Source organism: Rutilus rutilus, assembly GCF_951802725.1.
Source record: "Rutilus rutilus genome assembly, chromosome: 15".
Taxonomy (NCBI): Eukaryota; Metazoa; Chordata; class Actinopteri; order Cypriniformes; family Leuciscidae; genus Rutilus; species Rutilus rutilus.
This window is the reverse complement of record NC_140220.1, coordinates 18,735,971-18,757,046: the sequence shown is the minus strand read 5'-3', so window position 1 is coordinate 18,757,046 and position 21,076 is coordinate 18,735,971. Positions and strand designations below refer to the sequence as shown.

Here is a 21,076-nt window from a genome sequence, read left to right as displayed (position 1 = left end):
GATAGATCTATTCTAAAGTACATCAGGGCTATTTAACGTCTTTCAGCTAAATTTAAACATTAAAAAAAAAAAATCATGGGAAAAAATATATTACCACATGCCACAACCAAACATGTAAAAAGAGAAAGAAATCTGAAAACTTTCAGTTAAAATCAAGACTTTTTTTCTTAATGTAATTCCAGTGTAGATTCCCTGCATTGTTCACATGTTGCAATGCTCAAAAGCAGCATTTTCATAATTGGCCCCTTAAGAGTCAAACCTTACATTTACCTTAAATTAAATGAACCATTTTTTGGTTTTAATTTGTGCAGTGTGAAACAAAGCACTGCATGAATAATCCCTACTGTTAAGAGGAGATACAAACAAACAGATCACACTGATTTCTTTTTGCAACAACGTAGACTTTTATTTGTGAAAAAGTACAATACCTTGTCCTTACAAATAAGCGTATGAAAGAACTGAAAGAACGTTGCAAGGCCATAGGAGGCGTTTCACAGGAGTGAATCTGTGCCGTGACGAGTGTTCCCGGGGCGGCAGCTTTACCGTTACACCAATCCAGTCAACACAGACCATCAAGACAAAACACGGAGTAAGAAAAGTTCGTACAGATTTCAAAAATGAACAAAATCACTCTCCAGCCCCAATAAAACATCATTCGTTTGAAACTTAAATCAATCTTATCGTCATTACATATTCACGTCCATATCCTCAAAATCAGGTCAACGGAAACGAGCTGACCCGTCATTTTAATCGCGTTCGAAAAGCATCTTCGATTCCACATTGGGAAAATCCCAGCATATAACAGGAAAACCAAGCTGTTGTAAGCAAATAAAAGTTTCAATATTGTCGTCTCTATATATATATACACATGGTAAAACAAGCCTAAATGAACGGCCAGCACTGGTCTGTCTCCTCAGAGCACGAATCAAAGCATGCTGGGAATACTAGCTATTCCACTCCTAACACCCATAATTAATGCCCTGCTAAGACGGCGGAGCAAAACGATGGTGTTTACACTAATCGCAGACTGATTTGGTTAAATTACAGCTGTATTAGTGAGCTCCAATCATCTGGATGAGCTAGCCATGTCCTCCGCTGTCAGATTAGTAACTGTCATTAGTTCATGTCCATTCAATGCATCTCCACCGACATCTACACCTTCAGCTCTGTACAATATGGTGGATCGGTCTCCAATAGACCAACTGTACCCTGGAATATAATTACATGCCTCTTTATTGATTTACCAAAAAAAAAAAAAAAGAATAAGAAAAAAAGCAAAGCGTCACTGTCTTTCGGGTCAAAACAGAAGGATATGAACGGATTTACAAAGCATGTGCACCAAATCACACAAACACATTGAATCACATTGAGGTTTTTGTGTATGACATCTTTTTTGCAGTGTAGGGAAGGGGAGGGAGAGAGCGAGAGATAGAGAGAGAGAGAGAGAGCGAGAGAGAGAGAGAGAGAGAGAGGGCACAGGGAGTTTGTGGAAGAACAGAGCTGCCCCCTTGTGGAGAGCCGTGTTGCACATGGGCAGGAGCCGAGGGGACGTTCACCTCCTGAGCACGAGACTGGGCCGCTTCTACCTGCTGAGCCTCAGCTTGATGGAGTTCTTGACCACTGCGATGGGGTTGGACGGGAGGATCTGGACGTCCGACAGATCGGTGTGGGATATTTTCTGTGGAACATTAAAAAGGATAGATTGTCAGTGAAACGGATTGGAATCAGTGTAAAGCCCTGTTCGCACCATGAACAAGAACCATAAAGATAACTATATTAGCGTCCACACCAATGCACAATATCATTGTTTATTTGAAGCACACGCTGCAGGTTTGTCGTCTGTCGCTTTAAATGCTCAAGCTCTTTAAAGCGGAATGGATTCTGATTGGCTGTCACTGTTTTTGTTGTACATCAGCTGGATAAAATCATTCTGAAAGTGATTCCAACAATATCGTTTCTCTGTGTCATTACCGTTACTGATTCTGCTATTCTTTTATATTTGGAATGATTTTTAGAACTGTATCTTTATTGTCCTTGGTGTAAACAGGCCTAAAGTGTCAAAGTAACAAACTGACAAGTAATAACCTCATCTCTTCTAAGGTAAAAGTTTTTGTTTGAACCAGCCGTGTCTTCAACAAGGTGATTAGTTTTACTTTGCATTTCCCCGAGCAGTGAAAGTGAAATCCCATCGCTCCAAAAAAATGTTTTGTTAACCTTAACAAGAATATGACTTAATTACCTAAATAAAAGTGTCCCCAAGTATGTTTTTGTAGATTGCTTTCCATAATAATACATTTATCCACTGTAGTGTATACAATCCATTTGTTCATTGAGCACTTTGGGTTACACTTTATTTTAAGGTGACAGTACTTAAATAAGTACTACATGTACTTACGGTTATGGTTTGGTTTAGTAAGGTTAATTATACGTAATTTACTGTTATTACTATAGAAAGTACATGTAGGAACGTGTAACTACGTCACCTTAAAATAAAGTGTTATTGAAATTTCTATTTAGCTCTACAGAAGACTATTTAAATTTAAATTATTTGGAATAAACTTTATACACAATTATATACTAAAGCCTATCTTTAGTTCTTCAGACATCTCAGATACTGATGTAATAATTTTCAGAGAACTTATTAATATTGTAGCATGTTATTTTAAAAGCTCTTTAAAAATGGCCTGACTTTTACTTGCCTACAAATCACAATTAACTAACTACTGTTACACAACTGTTCAAAAGTTTTATGCTGGTGAGAATTTATATTTTTAATAAGTAGTCTCTTATGCTCACCAAGGCTAAATTTATTTGATCAAAAATACATTAAAACAGAAATTTATTACAATGTAAAATAACTTTTATATTCTAACATTTTAAAATGTAATTTAAAGCTGATTTTTATTTATTTAACCAGATGATCTCATTGAGATTTAAAACCTCTTTTTCAAGAGAGACCTGGCCAAAATTTTCAGCATCATTACATTCAGTGTCACATGATCCTTCAGAAATCAGTCTAATATACTGCTCAAGAAACATTATCAATAATGTACAGTTGTGCTGCTTACATTGTTTTTACTTTCAATTGATCAATTTAATCCATCCTTGCTGAGTAAAAGTTTTCAAAAAAATAAATAGTACTGACTTAAACTTTTGAATGGTAGTGTACATCATAACCCTTATGGGTATTAATGCATAAAGATGTTTTGTTATTAATTCTGATTTGATTGGCTGGTGCTTTGTGGAGCATTAAGCTTTCAGTGAGAACAGATAAATGACTCAAGTCCTGGACATGGTGGAAGGATTATTATTATGTAATAATCTTCTTATGTAATAATCAACTGGACATGTCCTAACCTGGGAAAGCGGCATCTTCTCTGCGGTTTCCACCACCTGAGAATGACAGGAACTAACATCAGCATTTAAGTTCTCATGTATTCACTCCATTTATGTTTATAACAAGCACACCCTGTTTTTATGATTAGTTTACCGTTAATTCTGTGTCCGTTTTCAATTCACCATCTGAAGGAACCACTTCAATGCTCTGCATGAGAAAAAAACAAAGATAAAAGAGCTGCCTCTTCAAGTTCGGGCAATAGAATGGAGATAAATGTTGGCACTTTTGTAACAAAGTAAGAACAAACAGCCTTTACCGCTGGATCCGCATCAACACGGTCATCAGCTTCACCTGACTTTGCTTCTGCGGTTGAGAACTGGAAGAGCAGGATTTAATTAGGCTTTTCAGATCACTTTATACATAACATTTATGGAGGGTTCAACACAGATTAAAGCGCGTTGACTTACATCCTCTACTTTGGCTTTCTTGGACGTCTCATTCTCGAGGGGTGAGGCAGGTCTCTTACTGGCAGGGCTAGCAGATAAACATGGACTAGGATGAGGGTCCTGTTGGACACTGTCCACTTTGGCTTTCTTCTCCAAGTCTTGCTGAAGGGGTGAGGCAGGCCTCTTCAGTGCAGCTGCCCCCTTACGCGGGGCGGCGCTGCTGGAGGTCCCAACATTATCGGGTTTAGATCCATCCACTGCTATGATCAATACAAAAACTAATCAGTAGTAGTATTGAAAACAAATTATCCAAAAGTCTGCCATCATTTACTCACCCTCATGTTGTTCCAAACCCAAATGACTCTTTTTTCGGAGGAGTAAAAAAAGCAAAGATTTTGAAGAATATTCAAGCTGCTCTTTTCTATAGTTATATTTAAGTCGTTTTCCATTTGGTATGTCACGCAGGTTTGATTTCTGTCCTATGAAAATACGGGTGAAGCAAACTTGAATATGGATTACTTATGGTGCTTTAATAAAATAAAAAAAATAAGGGAAAAAGCAGCAAGAACATCCTTCAAAACGTAACTTTTTTTGTTCTATGGAATAAAGCAAGTCATACAGGTTTGGAATGATGATGAAGAAAATGGGTCTCTTTCACTAAGTAAGTGTACACACAATTAACAAAAAAACATAGGAACAATTGAAACCACATGTATGCAAAAAGCACGTACTCTGTACGGCCTATAACAGTGTTAAGATATTTTATCCTAACACAACTATAATTATATTGAAGTATATTGCATTAATTGTATTAATTATTAAATACAGTTTAAATTAATCTTAAATACATTCCATCATATGCAGTTAGAGTAAGAAAAGCTGCATTATAGCTTCAGCTGCGAGATTTTTCTGAATAGCACAGATATACGCGCATGTACAGCTGGCTAATGAGAGGTCTGTAATCTGGGTCTGCATAAAACATGTTTATTGTGTTTAAACGGGTGAGAATGGATCGAGGATCGGGCGAGAGCGCGTCTGCAAACAGCGGCGTGTTTGACAAGCGTGACGAAGGGCTATAAGGAAATGGTGTGCGGAAAGCCCTTATATGGAGATGTTTTGGGCATGTCTTATGCAAATGACTAACCTCGTTCACATGGCCACTCATTTAGAATACTCCAAATTCACTAACATCAGAACGATGTTAAGAACAAACTCGTGTGTACGAACGTGTTGTGAATTAGGCGGAGATTTTTCGTGAGAAGTTCTCCTATGCGTTCAAAAACGTAATAATCCAGGCAATTATTAGTGAATGAGACCCAATGACCATTTTCACTGGGTGGACTATTCAATCAATGACAACTACAAAATAAAAATGGCAACTTGAAAGGTGACATTAACACTGCAAAGACTGACATGAAATTAAAAGATTAAAAAAAAATCTTTAAAAAGAAGTCAACAAAAAAAGTGGTTTTGCTGAGTATCATACATAATACCCAGCTTTTATGTAAACAGTATGATATAGTGTACCAAATTTAGTTCTTTTTTGTGGCTTATTGCACTTAAACAGATAAATAAAAACAAATAGTCAGTTTTGGAATGTAAATCGTTAAGAAAAAAATGCATGTGTAACAGTAAATTGCATGCACTCGCTGCTCTTTAATTGATTGATTAATCTGTATTTAATTTTTACAAAGACTCACCTGAAAAAACTTAAAAGGTTCACAAAAAAAAAAAAAAAAAAATTTTATTAACCCTCAAATTGTTCCAAACCTGTATAATAAATCTGAATTTTTGACTTCTGCTAAACATTAAAGATGATATTTTGAAGAATGTTGGTAACCAAACAGTTGCTGGTTCCCATTGACTTCCATAATATAGAAAACATATATATACTACGGAAGTCAATGGGGACCAGAAACTGTCTGGTTACCAACATTCTTTTTTGTATATTTGTGTTCAACAGAAGAAAGAACCTCATGCTGGTTTGGAACAACTTGGTGAATAAATGACCATTTAAGTTCTTGAGCAAACTATCCCTTTAAAGCAGAATACAAAAATACAAATATCTATCAAAAATGGTATCGAATATCAGTATTTTTCAAGGTATTGTATCGAAGTTAGAAATTCCAGTACCGTAACACTGAGATCTTTAAACAGTATCTCAGCCTATTTAAATGTTTATTGTTGGGGGGAAAACTTAATGAAATGCAATACATTTGTGATACTCTGATTACAGAGATGTACAATTAAACGTTCCTCAAAAGCTTGATGCATCATATTTAATACTTACATTTTAACATGATTCCTCTAAAACAAATGATGTACAGATAATCAAGTAAACCTAAGCTGCTTCAGTCCAGTAAGTGTTCATCTTGAAATGTAGATTTGTATGTAGTATGTTTTTCAGCGAAGTTGACCATGTTGATAATTTAGACGCCTTAAAAATGTCTGTATCAAATATAATACAGTAAGCCGTGTAGAGTTAAGATCCCAATAGACATACCACCAGCCAGGAGCGGGCTTCCACTTGAAGTGTCCGTTTTTCCCTGCAAATCTGAGTTGTTTGTGGCCGTCCCAGTGGAGCTATGGTCAGGGAGGGAAGAGGAGAGATTAGAAAAAAGAACGAAAAAAGCATGTGTACAGGTATTCCCAAAAGACAAGAGTTACAAAAAGTCAGACAAATGATGTTAGAGAAGCAGGTGAAAATATTTAGATTTTATACCCCTGAGGGCTGGAGGCACGGGCGCTCTTGGCAGCTGAAGGGCCTGTGGGGGAGGGCACTGACATGCTGTTGTCACTGTCAACCGATAGGTCGAGACTGCCGTCATTCATCACACGAATGCCATCAGACGAATGCTATAGGAAAAAGGAAATGAGAACAAAAAAAATAAACAAAAAAAAATAGTACATCACTGTTGAGTGAGAAACAATTTATTTTTGGAATTCCATTAGGTGCCACTAGTGTCGCAAAAAACTGCATACTGTACCTTTAAAATTAATTAAAATGTAAATTTTTCCCTCAATAACAGTTACATACATAATAGTCTGTAATCAAATAACTAAGGGTAATTAAATATCTTAGATGCTCTAGAACAGTGGTTCCCAATTCCAGTCCTCAGGACCCCTTGCTCTGCACATTTTGTAGGTCTCTCTTATCTGACACACTCAGTTCAGTTCATGGAGTCTCTCCTAATGAGCTGATGATCTGGTTCAGGTGTGTTAAATAAGGGAGACATACAAAATGTGCAGAGCAAGGGGTCCCGAGGACTGGAATTTTTGAGGCTTGAGGAGCATGAAATGATACCATAAGACGACCCCTATAGACCCTCACATGATTGTGTCATTGAATTTCAGAATGTCAGATAACAAAACCTCTAGAATAACAGTATGATTTATAATATGAGGAAGAAGAAAAAAACACTTTTACCTTGAAAAATGTTCAAAGAAATATTAGAAAAATAACCATTAAACATACATTTCATACACCTTGAAAGCATAGGGTGAATTTGTGTTTGTTGGTTCACTTTTTGCCATTGAGATGACTGGGGAAAAGTGTCCCAATCAACCAATCACCTGTTATTACTTGGATACACTACCCTTTTGTTGCAATTCAAAAACGTATGAAAACAACAAATTGCTAAAGTGTAGCACATGCATTTTAATCTCGATTCTAAGCAATTGTCTATCATGTTTTGCAAAGATACACATGAACACTTGCCTTTCTCTTGCCCCTTTGAATGGCGACTTTAGGAAGTAGTTGATGCAGTTGTTTCCTCTTCACATGCATGGCTGTGATTTTCATATCTTGCTCAAACATTTTACTAGTGATCGCCTGTCGGTAAACTACAGCCATTCAAAGAATACATGTTGATTACTAGAAAACATCCAGAAAAACAAAGCAAAAAAGCAAAGTCGACTCTTCGAGTGTGTTCTTTAAAACTGCCAACAGACAGGAAGTCTTACCTGTGTCAGTGAAGGACTGGATATCAAACGTCAGGTCCACGTTGAGATTTTCTGATCCCTCCATTTTTTTGAACACAATACCTATTACCCACATTGTGCTGAACTCCTCCCTGTACGGACACAAAGGAAAGAGCGAGTAAAGACTGTGAATGGGACTATTGACTATTCTTAGGTCGGTTTTAAGCATCTTAAACTCACTTGTCAGCTCCCTCTTTTAGTCCCGGGAATGACTGTGGATTCACATGGGCGAGTGTGATAAACTCGTTCTTCTCCAGGTTTCCCACCAGGATTCGGATCTTTGATTCCACGAGGCCCACCCTGTCAGGCAAACAGTATATTTAGTCCAATTCCACCACATTTTTTTAAACAGATGCAGGGGATTTGAGCAGAACATCGGTCCGAGTAAGCATGTGACAGTGCTGGATGAAGACGGTAAGCTGTACTCACCACTCTAAGTGCTGCTTCTCTGTCTGTGCACTTGCTAGCAACACTATATAATGCCTTGGGACATAAAAGACAGAACAATGCCATTACATCCTTTAGACTAGAGCTGTTCAACCAAACCCGGCAAAACTTACAGGGCCGTCCCGCCCCCATCTCACTGAAAATGTACTGTTACACCTCTCTCCAAAGACAAAAATATCTTTATGAACTTCATTCAAGACAGCGGGGATCACCCTTATCATATCCAGCCATGATCACTTCATTTCACACACTAAAACGCTTTATCTTTAACAGCAGATTCATGGCACTTTTTACAGTTAATTAGCATCATGAAAAGATCTAGTCCTCTTATGATAATTCAATTATTTCAGACAAACTATAACATTCTTCATCCCATTTCCCAATTCATACATTCACAAGATATATTTATTTGAAGCAAAACTGCATTTTGTTTAACCAAAGTGATTCAACACGGTTTACTTGCCATTTGAATAGATGGTCTAATAGAATAGAAGTGTACAAACTCTTTCAGATTATTCTATTGTTTAAAACAAAACAAAAACGATTTTTTAGTGCAATGGCTCCCCATATCTTATAGATTAATCAAAGTACCAAAGCAAAAGCAAGATAAACTATATTTTGACTGCAACTTAAAAGTTTATAGCAGCTTAAAACGTTCACAATTTATCCTTTATGTATTTATCTGTATTTTTCTGCAGAGCATCACACTTTGGGCATTTTCCCCCACTCCCACTATGTTTTAGGGGCTTATCTGGACAGGAAAGAATGAGATGCTGTAAATCATTTTTAATTCAATCTTTGAAACCAGCTAATTGCTACATTGTACAAAATAATGGTGATTATGAATTGAGCACCACAATGAACTGCATGCAGTCGCTGCATCCTCATGTGGGGTGGGAAGACTTGTGTCGGAAAGTGAAGGAGCATCCGAAACATTTAAAATGAGCTTAAATTAGCTAGAAAAAAATAAATCCACCCACTAAAACCCCCCAAAATTGAGCTTCATCAGCTTTCAAGCACAATGGATCTTCAATTAACATGGCAAAGCTGTATTAAACCTACATTACTGATAGAAAATATCAGTTTTATTCCTTCAGTCAGAATTCTGTATCCTTTGACTGAAATATTAGGTGTGTTTGACTTGAGGCGGCACTGCGTGGACCGATCGATGAATGACATCAAAGTACCATGAAAGCAATTACAGAGAAGACTGCTTTCGAATCGCTCTTGCGGTGCTCTGATGTCATACACTGATCGGTCTGAGCAGTGTTGCTTCGAGTCAAACACACCTACTGACTTAAAGTCGTAACAATGAATTTAATCTAAAAATTAACAAAAACAGACTAAATGCTAAACATTGACAAAAAAAAAAAAAAAAAAAAGTTAAAATTGAAAATTAGGAACACTATGAAAACACAGACTAACAAGAAATACATTGTACGAATTGTGAACTAAAACATTTTATTTTTGAATTGTACACAAATTAATAGCACAAGAAAACCACATTAAACTGAAATACCTACCTTTGAAAAATATAAATTTTAACCATCTCAAAAGTGTTACTTACATTTCAGGCATGCTCTACAGTAGTAATTTGTTAAGCAGGACTATTACACATTTTATTTTATCAAAAACGTTGACGTGTCAAAAGCCATTGTGTTGTACTCATAAATAAACTGATAATATGCAAAATTCTGCTTTTATTTCAAATTGATGACACCGATTACATAAGGTGGTACTTGTGAAAGGGCTATGAATGTGTGTGAGTGCAGTTTTGATAAATAAATCTTTATTGAAATGATTAAATCTCACCATGAGTGTCCAACAGGATATGCAGCTTAATACATACTTGTATTTCTGAAAGAAGTTTGGTGCTTCAAATAGTTTGGACCAATCTGCTTTATTCTGCAATATTTCATCCGTGATAGCAAGACCTGTGAGGAGTTAAACAATCGGAATGTGAATCAAACAGTGGCACAATAGCCTTGCACGGTATCTTTAGCTTAATAGGAATCGCTCACCCCCCAAAAAAAAAAATCTGTTATTCCAAATCTGCATGACTTTCTTTTTAGCAGTAGAACACAAAAGGGGATGTTAAACACACTGTCAAGGACAAAAAAAAAAGTAGTCCTATTCCTATAATATTCCTTTTTTGACAACCCGAATCCATATTTTAATGTACTTAAACACAAAAAGATTTAAGAGCTGCTGCAGTAGGGAAGCTTTTCAGTGAATTTAAACTTAAATTTTGGCCAGTTCTTCAAAGAAAGCTTCAAGAAACTTGAATATAGCACACAGGTTGTATGTAATACTTTTGGTGCTTTTTGGGGGGGTGGATTTGGCACTTGGGTGAACACCCTAAAATCAGAAAGTAAAATCATACAGATTTAGAATAACATGATGGTGAGAAAATGTTGACATTTTCACTTTTCAAAGCACGCTTCTTTATTCTACCAGAATGTGTTTCTAGGGATCTTCAGAAATGAGACTGACCCCGCTTGAACTCTTCCACCATGATGGCCCGAGTAGATGCTGAGACATTGTAAGTGGAATTTTGTTGAGGGTAAGCTGGCGTGATGATTGGCATGAGGTGGTACCGGTCACTCGGAGTTACCTGAAAAAAAAAAAAAAAAAACATTATTTTGAAGTGAAGATTTTGAGACGGTACATAAAAATCACTGTAGCTTTTAGTAAATGATATGCTAAATTAATTTCGTTTCTGATTATGTGTGGGTTAAAAAAAAAGGATTTAATACATGCAATGAGAGCAATATTCTCAATTCAAATTTTTTCAATATTATTTTGATATATAATATAAAATTAACCAGCACCATGAAAAATGTGCTGTTTTCTAATGTGCTTTTATTAGATGAATACATTCCCTGACTGTGTGATTTTCATACTCACTACCTTTATCATGACGCAGGCAAGTAATCAAGGCATTTTAATAGTCGCTTGATCCTAATCTGTGGTGCTCTCAAAACATTGCTTGCTTTATGTGTACTGAGCCACCTGACACATTAACAACCTTTTGAATAGGTGTAGGAATCTTTTGGTATCTCACGATTCAATTCAAATTGATTCTTGGTCACTATTCGATTCAAAATCACTTTCACATTTCCACAAATGTTTACATCCTTTAACAGTTTAGTGAAGTTATATGCAGGTGAATACTGTTGTTTATTAATATGCATCTTATGTTGGTGCTAAATAAAGAAAAACATCAAATATCATTCTTCCTTCAGTGCATTAACTATATTTTAACTAACAATAAACACTGAATTTCCATGATTTGTTGGGTGCAATCACCTTTTTACACCAAATCAGACCAAAAATACATTCATAAAAATCTTGAATATTGTCAAAATATTTAACGTTTCTGACGATATATTGCCTTGCAACTCAAATAAATGAATACATAAAGTCAGATGAATGAATGAATGAATGAATGAATGAATAAATAAATAAATAAATAATTAAATAAAGACAGTACTCTGGGATCCCAGACTGGGAGGTTGAGATTACAGTCTTCAGGCTGCTTCAGAAGGACAGGGTTTGGCCATTCCCTGAAAACACCACCCAGGAAGAAAAATAAGGAATTAATGAAATTGAAGAGAACGGCTCTCTGAAAGCAAAGACCAAAAGTTCAGATTCTGTGTTATGTCATTATCTGTTGTAGGAACTCACCACTTTGAGAAAACCAAGAAGAACTTGTGGACCAGGGTGGAAGCCACAGCATTAGGGTAGAGTTGGCAGGTTCTTGCCACCAGCATGGCCCACGATACTCCCCCGAGAAAACCAAGGATATTCGAGTAGATATTATGGCCTGTAGGAGTTTCAAATAATGTCATTTATTTCTTAATTTCGTACAGTAAACCTCCAAATCACCTGAATGATCCAAATAAATGAATTGGCCTCAGGGCTGCACAATTAATCGAATTTCTAATCGCGATTACGATTATGGGTGCCACGATTACATAATCGTTCAAAGCCACGATTACAAAAAAAAAATCCACTCTGCGTGCGTGTTGTTTAGAGCATGTTATGTTATGAGAGGTGAATCACGACTACTTCAGAAAACCCAACACAATAGGAACTACCAGGCAGTGACGTAAATGTACGCTGAAATAAAAAGTCTTTCACCTCAGAAAAACAGACTTTCCTGTCCTGTCAGCCGTTACTGTGCTCGTAGTGCGCACTTTTCAATTGCACGCGCAAATGCGACATATACACAATCTGATTATCTATTTATATCTATTTATATATCAATTCTGATAATCGTAATTAATAATCGCAATTACAATTTCAAGGGAATAATCGTGCAGCTCTAACTGGCCTGAAATTTTTCACAATGAAGCATTTCTAAAGGCCAAGTTCCAATCAAGAATCTGTCATTTGTTCACTAGGTTAAGCATGAGTGCACAGGGTTCTAGGCAGCAAATGCAAGCCATACAAATTTCCTGAGGCACAATGCTGCACTGCTAGGTTTTTTTGACTGCACTAATACCCACAAACACAGCAGGTCATTGTAGGGTTTGTTTTTTGTGGCATGTTCCACAAACCAAATGCAATTTCAGGCTGACAGACAAGTTTTTACTCACGCTTGGCCCACATTTTGATGGCTCTAAGAGTCAGTCTGAAATTCTCAATGTTGGGCACCAGGTGAAGAATCTCATCAGTCACTCTGCAACCTGTATGTCAGCACATTGAGAAATCAGACAATTAAACAAGTACATATATTGAGATTACCAGGGAAAAACTTCATTAAACAAGCATACAAGATTTAGGACTGGGTTGACAATATCAATTAATGGATTGTAATCAAGCTCTATTTTGATGAACCGATATATTGATTCTTAAATTCCAAGATCAATCTTTTAGTTCACACTTGTAGTTCGGTTTGTTTGGTCCGGAATAAAAAATAATAATAATTCAGTCCTGGTCCGCTTAGCGTTCAGATTGGCTTTTCTTTTTATCACCAAACCTAAAGGCAAAGGGATACGTTCATAACCTGACTGGTCGGCTTTTATGACAGAACTTACCGAACATCCAAAACAATGCTGTGGGCTGGACTAAATGCGCTCATTGTATGTGCAACATATATGCACACATATGCTACATATGATGGTAATTTGACCAGACATGTAAACGAACCAAAAACAGGACGATTAGACCCTTAGAAGGACAGAATGCTCAAGTATAGGCCTACTTGTTTTTTCTTGTCATAGTTGTGATGTTGCCCATCACAGTTTAAATTTTCACTGCAAGAATTAAACTTGCTTTGATTCTTATTGAAGCTACAAAAGTTATTCAGTCAAGAGCAGTGAGAGATTTCTGTCTTTTGTTGTTTTATTAACATCAGTCTGCAGCAGGAATATTAGGCTGCTGTGACTAAACGATCAACTTCACGTCGTTTCTCTTAGTAGGATGAAAATAATCTTACTTAAACTGTGATTAATATACAGATAGCGATCAAAGAACAATCCCTTTCCAGTCGCCCAAGCTGTCAATCACACAGCGCGAGTTTATCTGGACACTTGCCAAAACTTGTTATGAAATCAATGACGCTGTTACACTGCACAGCGAAGCTCTTACTGTATTTACATCATGTTTGCATTGGTGAAATCATTAGTGAGAGTGCAGAAACTGCATTGCAATGATAAGATCTTCATTCACGTGATCAACAGGCTTACACTGAAGTCTCACAGCAGCCAATCACAGCAGTGGGCGTTTACACTGAAGTCTCTCAGCAGACACGCCCCTTCAAACAGAGCGTTCAAATCAGAGGCTAAAATCAGGCTAGGAAAAATGCCTTTCATTATAAGGGCACCCCAGGAAACATTCTAAAATAATAAAATAATTCATGCAATGGTACGTTTAAAAGTGCACCGCGTTAATTGATCAAGTCGTGAAATCAGTGACAATACCCAGCCCTAGCAAGGTTCATCAATTATAACCAATTACCGTTCAAACTCCGAATGCAGCGAATGTCAAGGTTCCTTAACAAGCCATCATCTCGCAAATCCAGATTCTCTGGAATGGTTTGTAGTGCCAGTCGGGCAAACAGTATGTCAATCTGCCAAAAACATATCAACTTATTTCAAACCATACACAAAATGACATGAGACAAAATTATGATAATTTCAATTCTGGCGTGAACTATTGTTTGATGTCATATATGCAAGGACGTAAAAAATACCTCAATGCCATCAAAAGACAGCTTTATCACAGGTACAAATGCTTCCTCCACCGCCTGGAAGGCAAAAGCAAATATCAATTGTTAAGCCTCACAGATATTGAGGAAGATATACAGGATATGTACACATTCACAAAAGGCTCCATACCCTCAGGTCTTTGACTTCCTCCTGCTCCTTTAATTTCTCATAAAACGAGGAGAAAAAGTCTGTTCTCTCCACATGTCGGGGTGCAACGCAGAGAGCATCAATATCAGCACCTAAACAATTAGGTTAGTGAATGAGAAATTTCAGACACACGGAAACTATGTGAAGTACATGTATGGATCTAGTGCTGGTCTATGAAAACTTACCCTTGGTATGAACTCCAAGCCTGTAGGATCCAAACGTGAAGATCTTTCCACCAACACTTTCAATCACTGATGCTGGAATATTCTGTAAATATATGAAAATATGTAACAGTTGGAATCTGCAAACTGTTATTGAGAAGTTTATGTATTTATTATAATTAAAAGGACGATAAGTTACCTTCGTCTCACTGACTTCACGGATCCACAACTTAACCAACATATTTAACTTCCCAAGCACTAGGATTCTGTGGGCAAAAGAACCATGTTTAAACCGCAATTTGATGAAGCCAAAAGATGGGTCAAGACCATGATATACATTTTCATACTTATGGATATGGAGAAATGTATACTGGATAGAATAATAAACAATAAAAAGATAGAAATTATGGAAGTGAACACACAACCATTCAAAAGTTTGGGGCAGTAAGATTTACCATTTTAGAAAGAAGTCTCTTATGCTTATAGGCTGCATTTGTTTGATGAAAAATATATTAAAAACAGTAATATTGTGAAATAGTCTTCAATTTTATATATTTTATTTCTCAGCAGCCATGGTAACCATGCTACATGTTTTTTGAGAGTCTTTGATAAAGCCTGAAAGAATGTAATGCATCCTTGTTGTATTAAAAGAAAACTTGCTGCCATCCTCGCCCCTTGGTGCTGTGAGAAGTTTTAATATAAACTGATAAAAAAAAAGGATATCATAGTTGTGTCTTCATTTTGTCCTTATTGTAATTTTTTAAAACAAAACATAACTTGGCTACAATTGCCAACAATTTATATAATTTTACTGTGCCTTCAATATTATTTTAAAATTATTTTAATATTTTGTAAAAATCTCTTTAACAAGGCAGTTGCTAAGTGGGACATCAAAGGCCCCGATATTAGAGCAAAATCGAAAGAACGAACTGGTGTGACGTTATTTAAAACAAAATCAATTCAAAATGAAGTTCGTTTTGGGAGTTTGAAATAGCTTGCCAAAGCGAACTTTCCAGAAAAGTTTACTCCATCGAAAACCTTCGAACTACCGTTGGTCCGGGGCGATTACGTAATAGCCAGGTGTGCTCTGAAGCTCCACCTTCTTCAACGGTTAATTTCTTCTGTTCAGTCCATCAAAGTCAGACATCCGTGAGTAAAAACATGAACACACTGGAGAGCTGCATTATAGTAGAAATTTAAGTTGTAATTCTAATTGACAGAGACACTGACACTGTCTTTTCCATGTTTAATACTGTATTGCTGCTTGCTTTTAAACAATCTGTTGTATAAAGAGCTATATAAATAAATGTGACGACTTTACTGGAGTGCCAAATTGCAGAGCTGGTGCAAATATATCCACGCATACAATAAAATACAGCGCTTGTCTGAAGTTTAAAATCATTGGTTACCCGTAAGCCAATCACATAACGTTTGGTTATGACGTGTGTTATGCGCAGGCTCAGCCGCATCTAACATCTACTGTAAACACATGTATGATGCGAAAACAAAACCATCGAGCGAAATACCGGAGTGAACATGGCTGTGAACGACTTTTGCAGATTATGTGAAGTAAATCTACGCATCCACGGTACAATCAGCGTCTACGTCACGGCTCTCAGCCCACCCTCTGTTCGTTGATTGGCCGGCTGTTTTGAGGCCGGAGGAAAACGGGGAGATAGGTCGCTATCTCAGTCTGAGTACAGAAGCGAACTGAAATTGAGCGGAAGTACGAAGTCTGACGTAGTCAGGCTAGATAACTGATGGAATAATCTGTTATCTGCAAAAAATCCATACCGACAGTTTTTCGGGGTTGAGTCTGTTGCTGAGAAGTGTCCGCTGGCATTATACAGTATGAGAGCGACCTCTAGAGGCCATAATAAAAACTATCACAGACGCCTCACGGAGTTGGTTTTGACACGTGTCGGTGCATGTGTTTGAAACGGTAATACAGTACACTACCGTACATGTTTTAATTTGTTGACTATATGCTGCATTAGTAAAGAAAGAACAGCAGTATGTTTGCCATCAAGGCTGAGGACGCTAACATTTGTAGTACACGCAAGCCTGACCCAAATGTTTAATGCATTCGTTTGCAAGCAAAATTGCAAATTCAAAGCTAGTGACGTGCGAAAGCAAACTGATATGTTCATGGAGCTGACAGAAACACAAACAAATCAGAAATGCATTTGATTTCAGATCTTTATAGTATTCATCACTGTAACATAATTTGTCATTTTGATTAGATAATCATCAATTGTTTTAAAATAGAAGAAAATAAAGCAGGGATGCACGATATATCGGCCACCATATCAGTATCGGCCAATATATGTTCATTTTTAATGTTATCGTTATCATCCCAATAAAAGTTTTTCCTTCAGCTGAGACACTTCAAATGTGCACTGTTCGCCATGACGGTTTCGAATTGCTTGAAATATGATTGAAATTACTTTAAAAAAGGAAAATACAGTTAAGTGCAACGTGTCTGTCATATAGGCTACATAAAATTATAATGAGAACATTATAATTGTGTGTTTGGGACATGGATTTTAATGGCGAGAATTTTGTTTTCGTAATCAGGCTCTCAAAAATTATATAAAAACTTGGATTTAGATTTATCGGACAATACATCGATTATCGGCATTCAATTAAAAAGAATTACCGGTATCGGCGCATCCCTAAAATAAAGTCTATAAAAGTAAATAAAAGCAATGGATTTGATGAACTTAGTGTATTTAGTTTTAAGAAGTTAACTTAAAAAGTTGTGTAACTGTTAAAGAGCCAGTTGATGGTCTTAATTACGATCTAACTGTTATGATGCATGTCCACATACATGTGCGATTCAGTGATGCATGTTTCATTTACCTCCGCTGCAGCTCCATCTCCTCCTCAAAGACACCGAAGGGTCGGAGTGTCTCTGTCAGCTTCCGCGCAAGGACCAGATCGGCCTCTTTAGGCGGCGCCAAGCTGATAGGAGACGTGATCCCATAATGCTTTGGGGTCTGCTGTACTGTCTGCACCTGATTGGTAATTGGACTGTGAAAAAGTCAAACATTAATTGTCAGATTTAACAGAAACATAGTGGTAGTATTATAGAACGTGGTCACAGGAGCCGTTCGCATCTTTGTTGGAAATTCTGCATGTTATGAAATTTCAGCCTTCAATCACCTGACCAGTTATGTCAAACAAATTGGCTAAAGATTAATGATGCACTCCAGTCCTCTGGGGAAGTTCGTATGTAAATTACGAGTTGTCACATGCGTTCAAGTCACTTTAGGTCAGAGGAAGATAACGATGTACCTTTTCTACAAAACATTCAGCTATTTTATTTTTAACTCTTCTACAAAATGAAGAATGCACATCAGGTACGTTTTTGCTTTATTTTAATTCGATTTATGAAGGTGCTGTAAATTAAATAGGCTAGTTAAATATTATAGAGGTCAACCAATTGATAGGTTTATCATATTAGGCTAATCGGCACCAATAACCGATTGCTAGCACAATTTATCGGCAAAAATCCATACTGATAGTTTTTCCATGTTGCGTTCATTGCTGGGAAGGGTCTGCTGTCATTATACAGTACGAGAGCGGCCTCTAGAGGTGAAATAAAAACTATCACTGACGCCTCATGGAGTTTGTTTTGACACGTGTAGCTGTGCTGCAGGACACTTCAGATATGGATTTAAAACAGAGACAATGAAACGGTAAGTATACTGTAAGTAAACAATGTGCCAAAAACACATGCAAGCTTGACCCAAATGTTTAAAGTCGACATGAAATCAAAATTGACCCTATTTACTTTGTTAGCACATATTACTAGTCTTGTGGTGAACAATTCATCCGTGCAAGCTAAAACACAGAACATTTTTGTTTGCCGTGGTAATCTTTAATCAAAATCTGAAAAGTTACTTCCGATCTGGAATGGCGTTCCTTCTCTGATGACGTCAGTTTGACGGCTTGGGTTGAAAACGCTTAACCACTCCCCTCAAACCAATAGTCTGCTATGAGCAGAGATGGAGATGGAGAGGAGGAGCGCTAAAGTAAAACCCTGCCCTCTGTTCAATATTCCGTTTCACTTGGAAATACGTCACAACACTGGAGAAAAGTCGTTTGCAACTTCTGGTTCACAGCTAATTTATTATTCTATGGTAATTGTACAATACTGGCGGTTTTTGTATGCAACTTAGCATGTACAACATACAATTGAGTATAAATAAAATTTCATTAATCTTTTTAATTTTTTACTGTCCAAATTTACTGTCAATACAGATGCTGCATCTATTGCGAGCCCCATATTTTCTAACTGACACTCCCCCAACTCGGGCTTAAGAGAAATTCTGAGTTTCCCACTCGTAATTAACACATTTTGGTTCATTCTTGTTCAACTCTCTTGTAAACATGACTTGAACACAACGGAAGATAGTTAAGAAGCTACCTTTACACACATTATCATTTAATATGTAAATGTATTGTTGCCAGCACTACTTTGAGAACATCTTATTTCATCAATTCTTTGCAAAAGAATACATAATAAAAATATTACAGGTTATGTATTTTCCTGTGACCAAAAACAACAGCACACATGCACCCAGTTCAGTGCAGACCTTCCCAAATAAACAAACGCTTTCTGAGTCCAAAGTAGAGAACAGCTCGTAGTAGAGCAAATATTTTGACGAACAAAGATGGTAACGTTATTTATTTATCTTGCTGTTGTTTTTTCGCCGTTCACACGTGGCGCGTTGAAGTTTAATTGTGCACGTACGTGTCTCTGACCATTGCGTCACGGCTGGCCGTTTTTTTCCCAGGGTCTCGCGCATTCAGCGTCCACAGACACCATATGTCAAGATAAAAATAGTTCAACTTTAATAAACGGTCCATGCATTGTGTTCTGTTCCGCTTCGCCCATTTGTTTAGTACGCTTGAACGCGTCTGTGCGAACTCCCCCTTTAAGGGGTATTAGTATAAAGTCACTGATCTAACGTTACAGCAAAACGTGCACTACTGATCTACATATGTGAACAGTTCAACAACTCTTGTATGCAATATATTTAATACCTATAACTTGCATACAAGCCGGCGTGCTTAGCATGAGCGCAATCTCTGCATCTGATGGGGTGGGGATCATTTTATCTCATTAACAGCTGCATACTGACAACAAGATTGCTGTCAAAATTAATACATTGTGGACTAATTCAACAACTGAACGACACCATTACACGCTTTTATCAGCGTGTCGAGTTTTCAACCGATTCGTGACTTAAGGCCCAAGACCTCGCGTTTGCTTCGACCACGTTTGTCCTTAAACTCCGTCGACATACTTACAAAGGCATTATGAAAATCTCCGGTTTATGAGAAGCTGAGAAGCAGGTTATATTCCGCCATTGTGTTTCAGCCTGTCATGAACTGTTACGAAGAGGAGTTGTTTCTTTTGTTTGAAATAACATGGCGCTCCGACAACAGCAACTGCCAGTTGGTACAGGAAGTGACGCCATGACGCACGGGCTCGGTGACGCTGGCTGACACACGTATTGTTTTTGTAACCTATTACGTAATAATAGTATTTTAAAGGGGCAGCAACTAGCAAAAATGTTGTGTATATTTTGTCATAACATCGTCACGAACATGTCAAAACTTGTTTTATTGTATTACATTTGATATTTTTTTTTATCCTTTAAAGTGGCACTAAGGCCATTTCAAAAGCTTTTCTTTTATTTACTGATTTACTGATTCATAAGAAATTGGTTTGAAATGATAAATAGCATATTTTATATGGCATACCATTGGAACATTTAGTTATTTTAATATATAATATTTAATATTATCTTTTCCCATAAGGTTTTTTTTTTTTTTTTTAAATACAGTGTTCATGAGTTTTGGGTAATAATTAACTGAAATTAGTGAGACTTCAAATTTAAATACATTTTCCATTATCTTAGCTGTTTTCAGTGAACAGTAAGCTATGTTTATAGTAAATGTATTTTTTGTTTTTCACTTTAAGTTTGGTTCTTTTGTCTGTTCTTTTAGTATGTTTAAGTTAAGTTTAAGTTACCATAAAATAAAAATGGACATTTTAAATTTTGTTAAGGAATATTGCAGAATTTATTATTAATGATTTGTCCGTGTACAATGTACATCATATTGTCTTCTTAATTAATGTACCATCTTAATCTTTAATCAAAATATCTTCCCCTCCCTCTTGCATAATCATGTCTTCTCATCTCTGATGATGCGTTTACTGGCACGAGGGCGGGGCAACCTGTCACTCACATGAGATCGACCAATAGCAAACCACAACCATCCAATCAATTCCCCATGGACAAAATCCTGCCCCACATTTTTTCTTGT

At 36.8% G+C, this 21,076-nt stretch overlaps 1 protein-coding gene across 4 annotated transcripts; it reads right to left on the bottom strand.

Annotated features, from left to right (window-relative positions):
- Positions 1-380: 380 nt before the first annotated feature.
- On the bottom strand, positions 381-20,239 carry papola (poly(A) polymerase alpha; the record flags this gene model as incomplete). 4 transcript variants are annotated; one of them, XM_084433070.1, is made up of 24 exons in its annotated part: positions 20,054-20,239; positions 17,597-17,767; positions 14,934-15,000; positions 14,759-14,840; positions 14,556-14,665; positions 14,411-14,464; positions 14,176-14,287; positions 12,813-12,902; positions 11,899-12,037; positions 11,705-11,777; positions 10,705-10,825; positions 10,061-10,145; positions 8,194-8,247; positions 7,945-8,064; positions 7,747-7,856; positions 7,502-7,626; positions 6,506-6,639; positions 6,287-6,366; positions 3,805-4,043; positions 3,654-3,713; positions 3,491-3,544; positions 3,358-3,393; positions 1,557-1,678; positions 381-1,209 (listed from the first exon to the last, which is right to left on the bottom strand). In XM_084433070.1, the coding sequence occupies exons 1-23, from the start codon at positions 20,059-20,061 to the stop codon at positions 1,583-1,585; spliced, it is 2,220 nt and encodes a 739-aa protein (XP_084289196.1). In that variant the 5' UTR covers positions 20,062-20,239. The 4 variants fall into 4 exon arrangements, with proteins under 4 accessions (XP_084289196.1, XP_084289195.1, XP_084289197.1 ...); XM_084433069.1 differs by having other exon boundaries at positions 381-1,678; XM_084433071.1 differs by having other exon boundaries at positions 381-1,678; positions 3,805-4,040.
- Between the last annotated feature and the right edge of the window lie 837 nt (positions 20,240-21,076).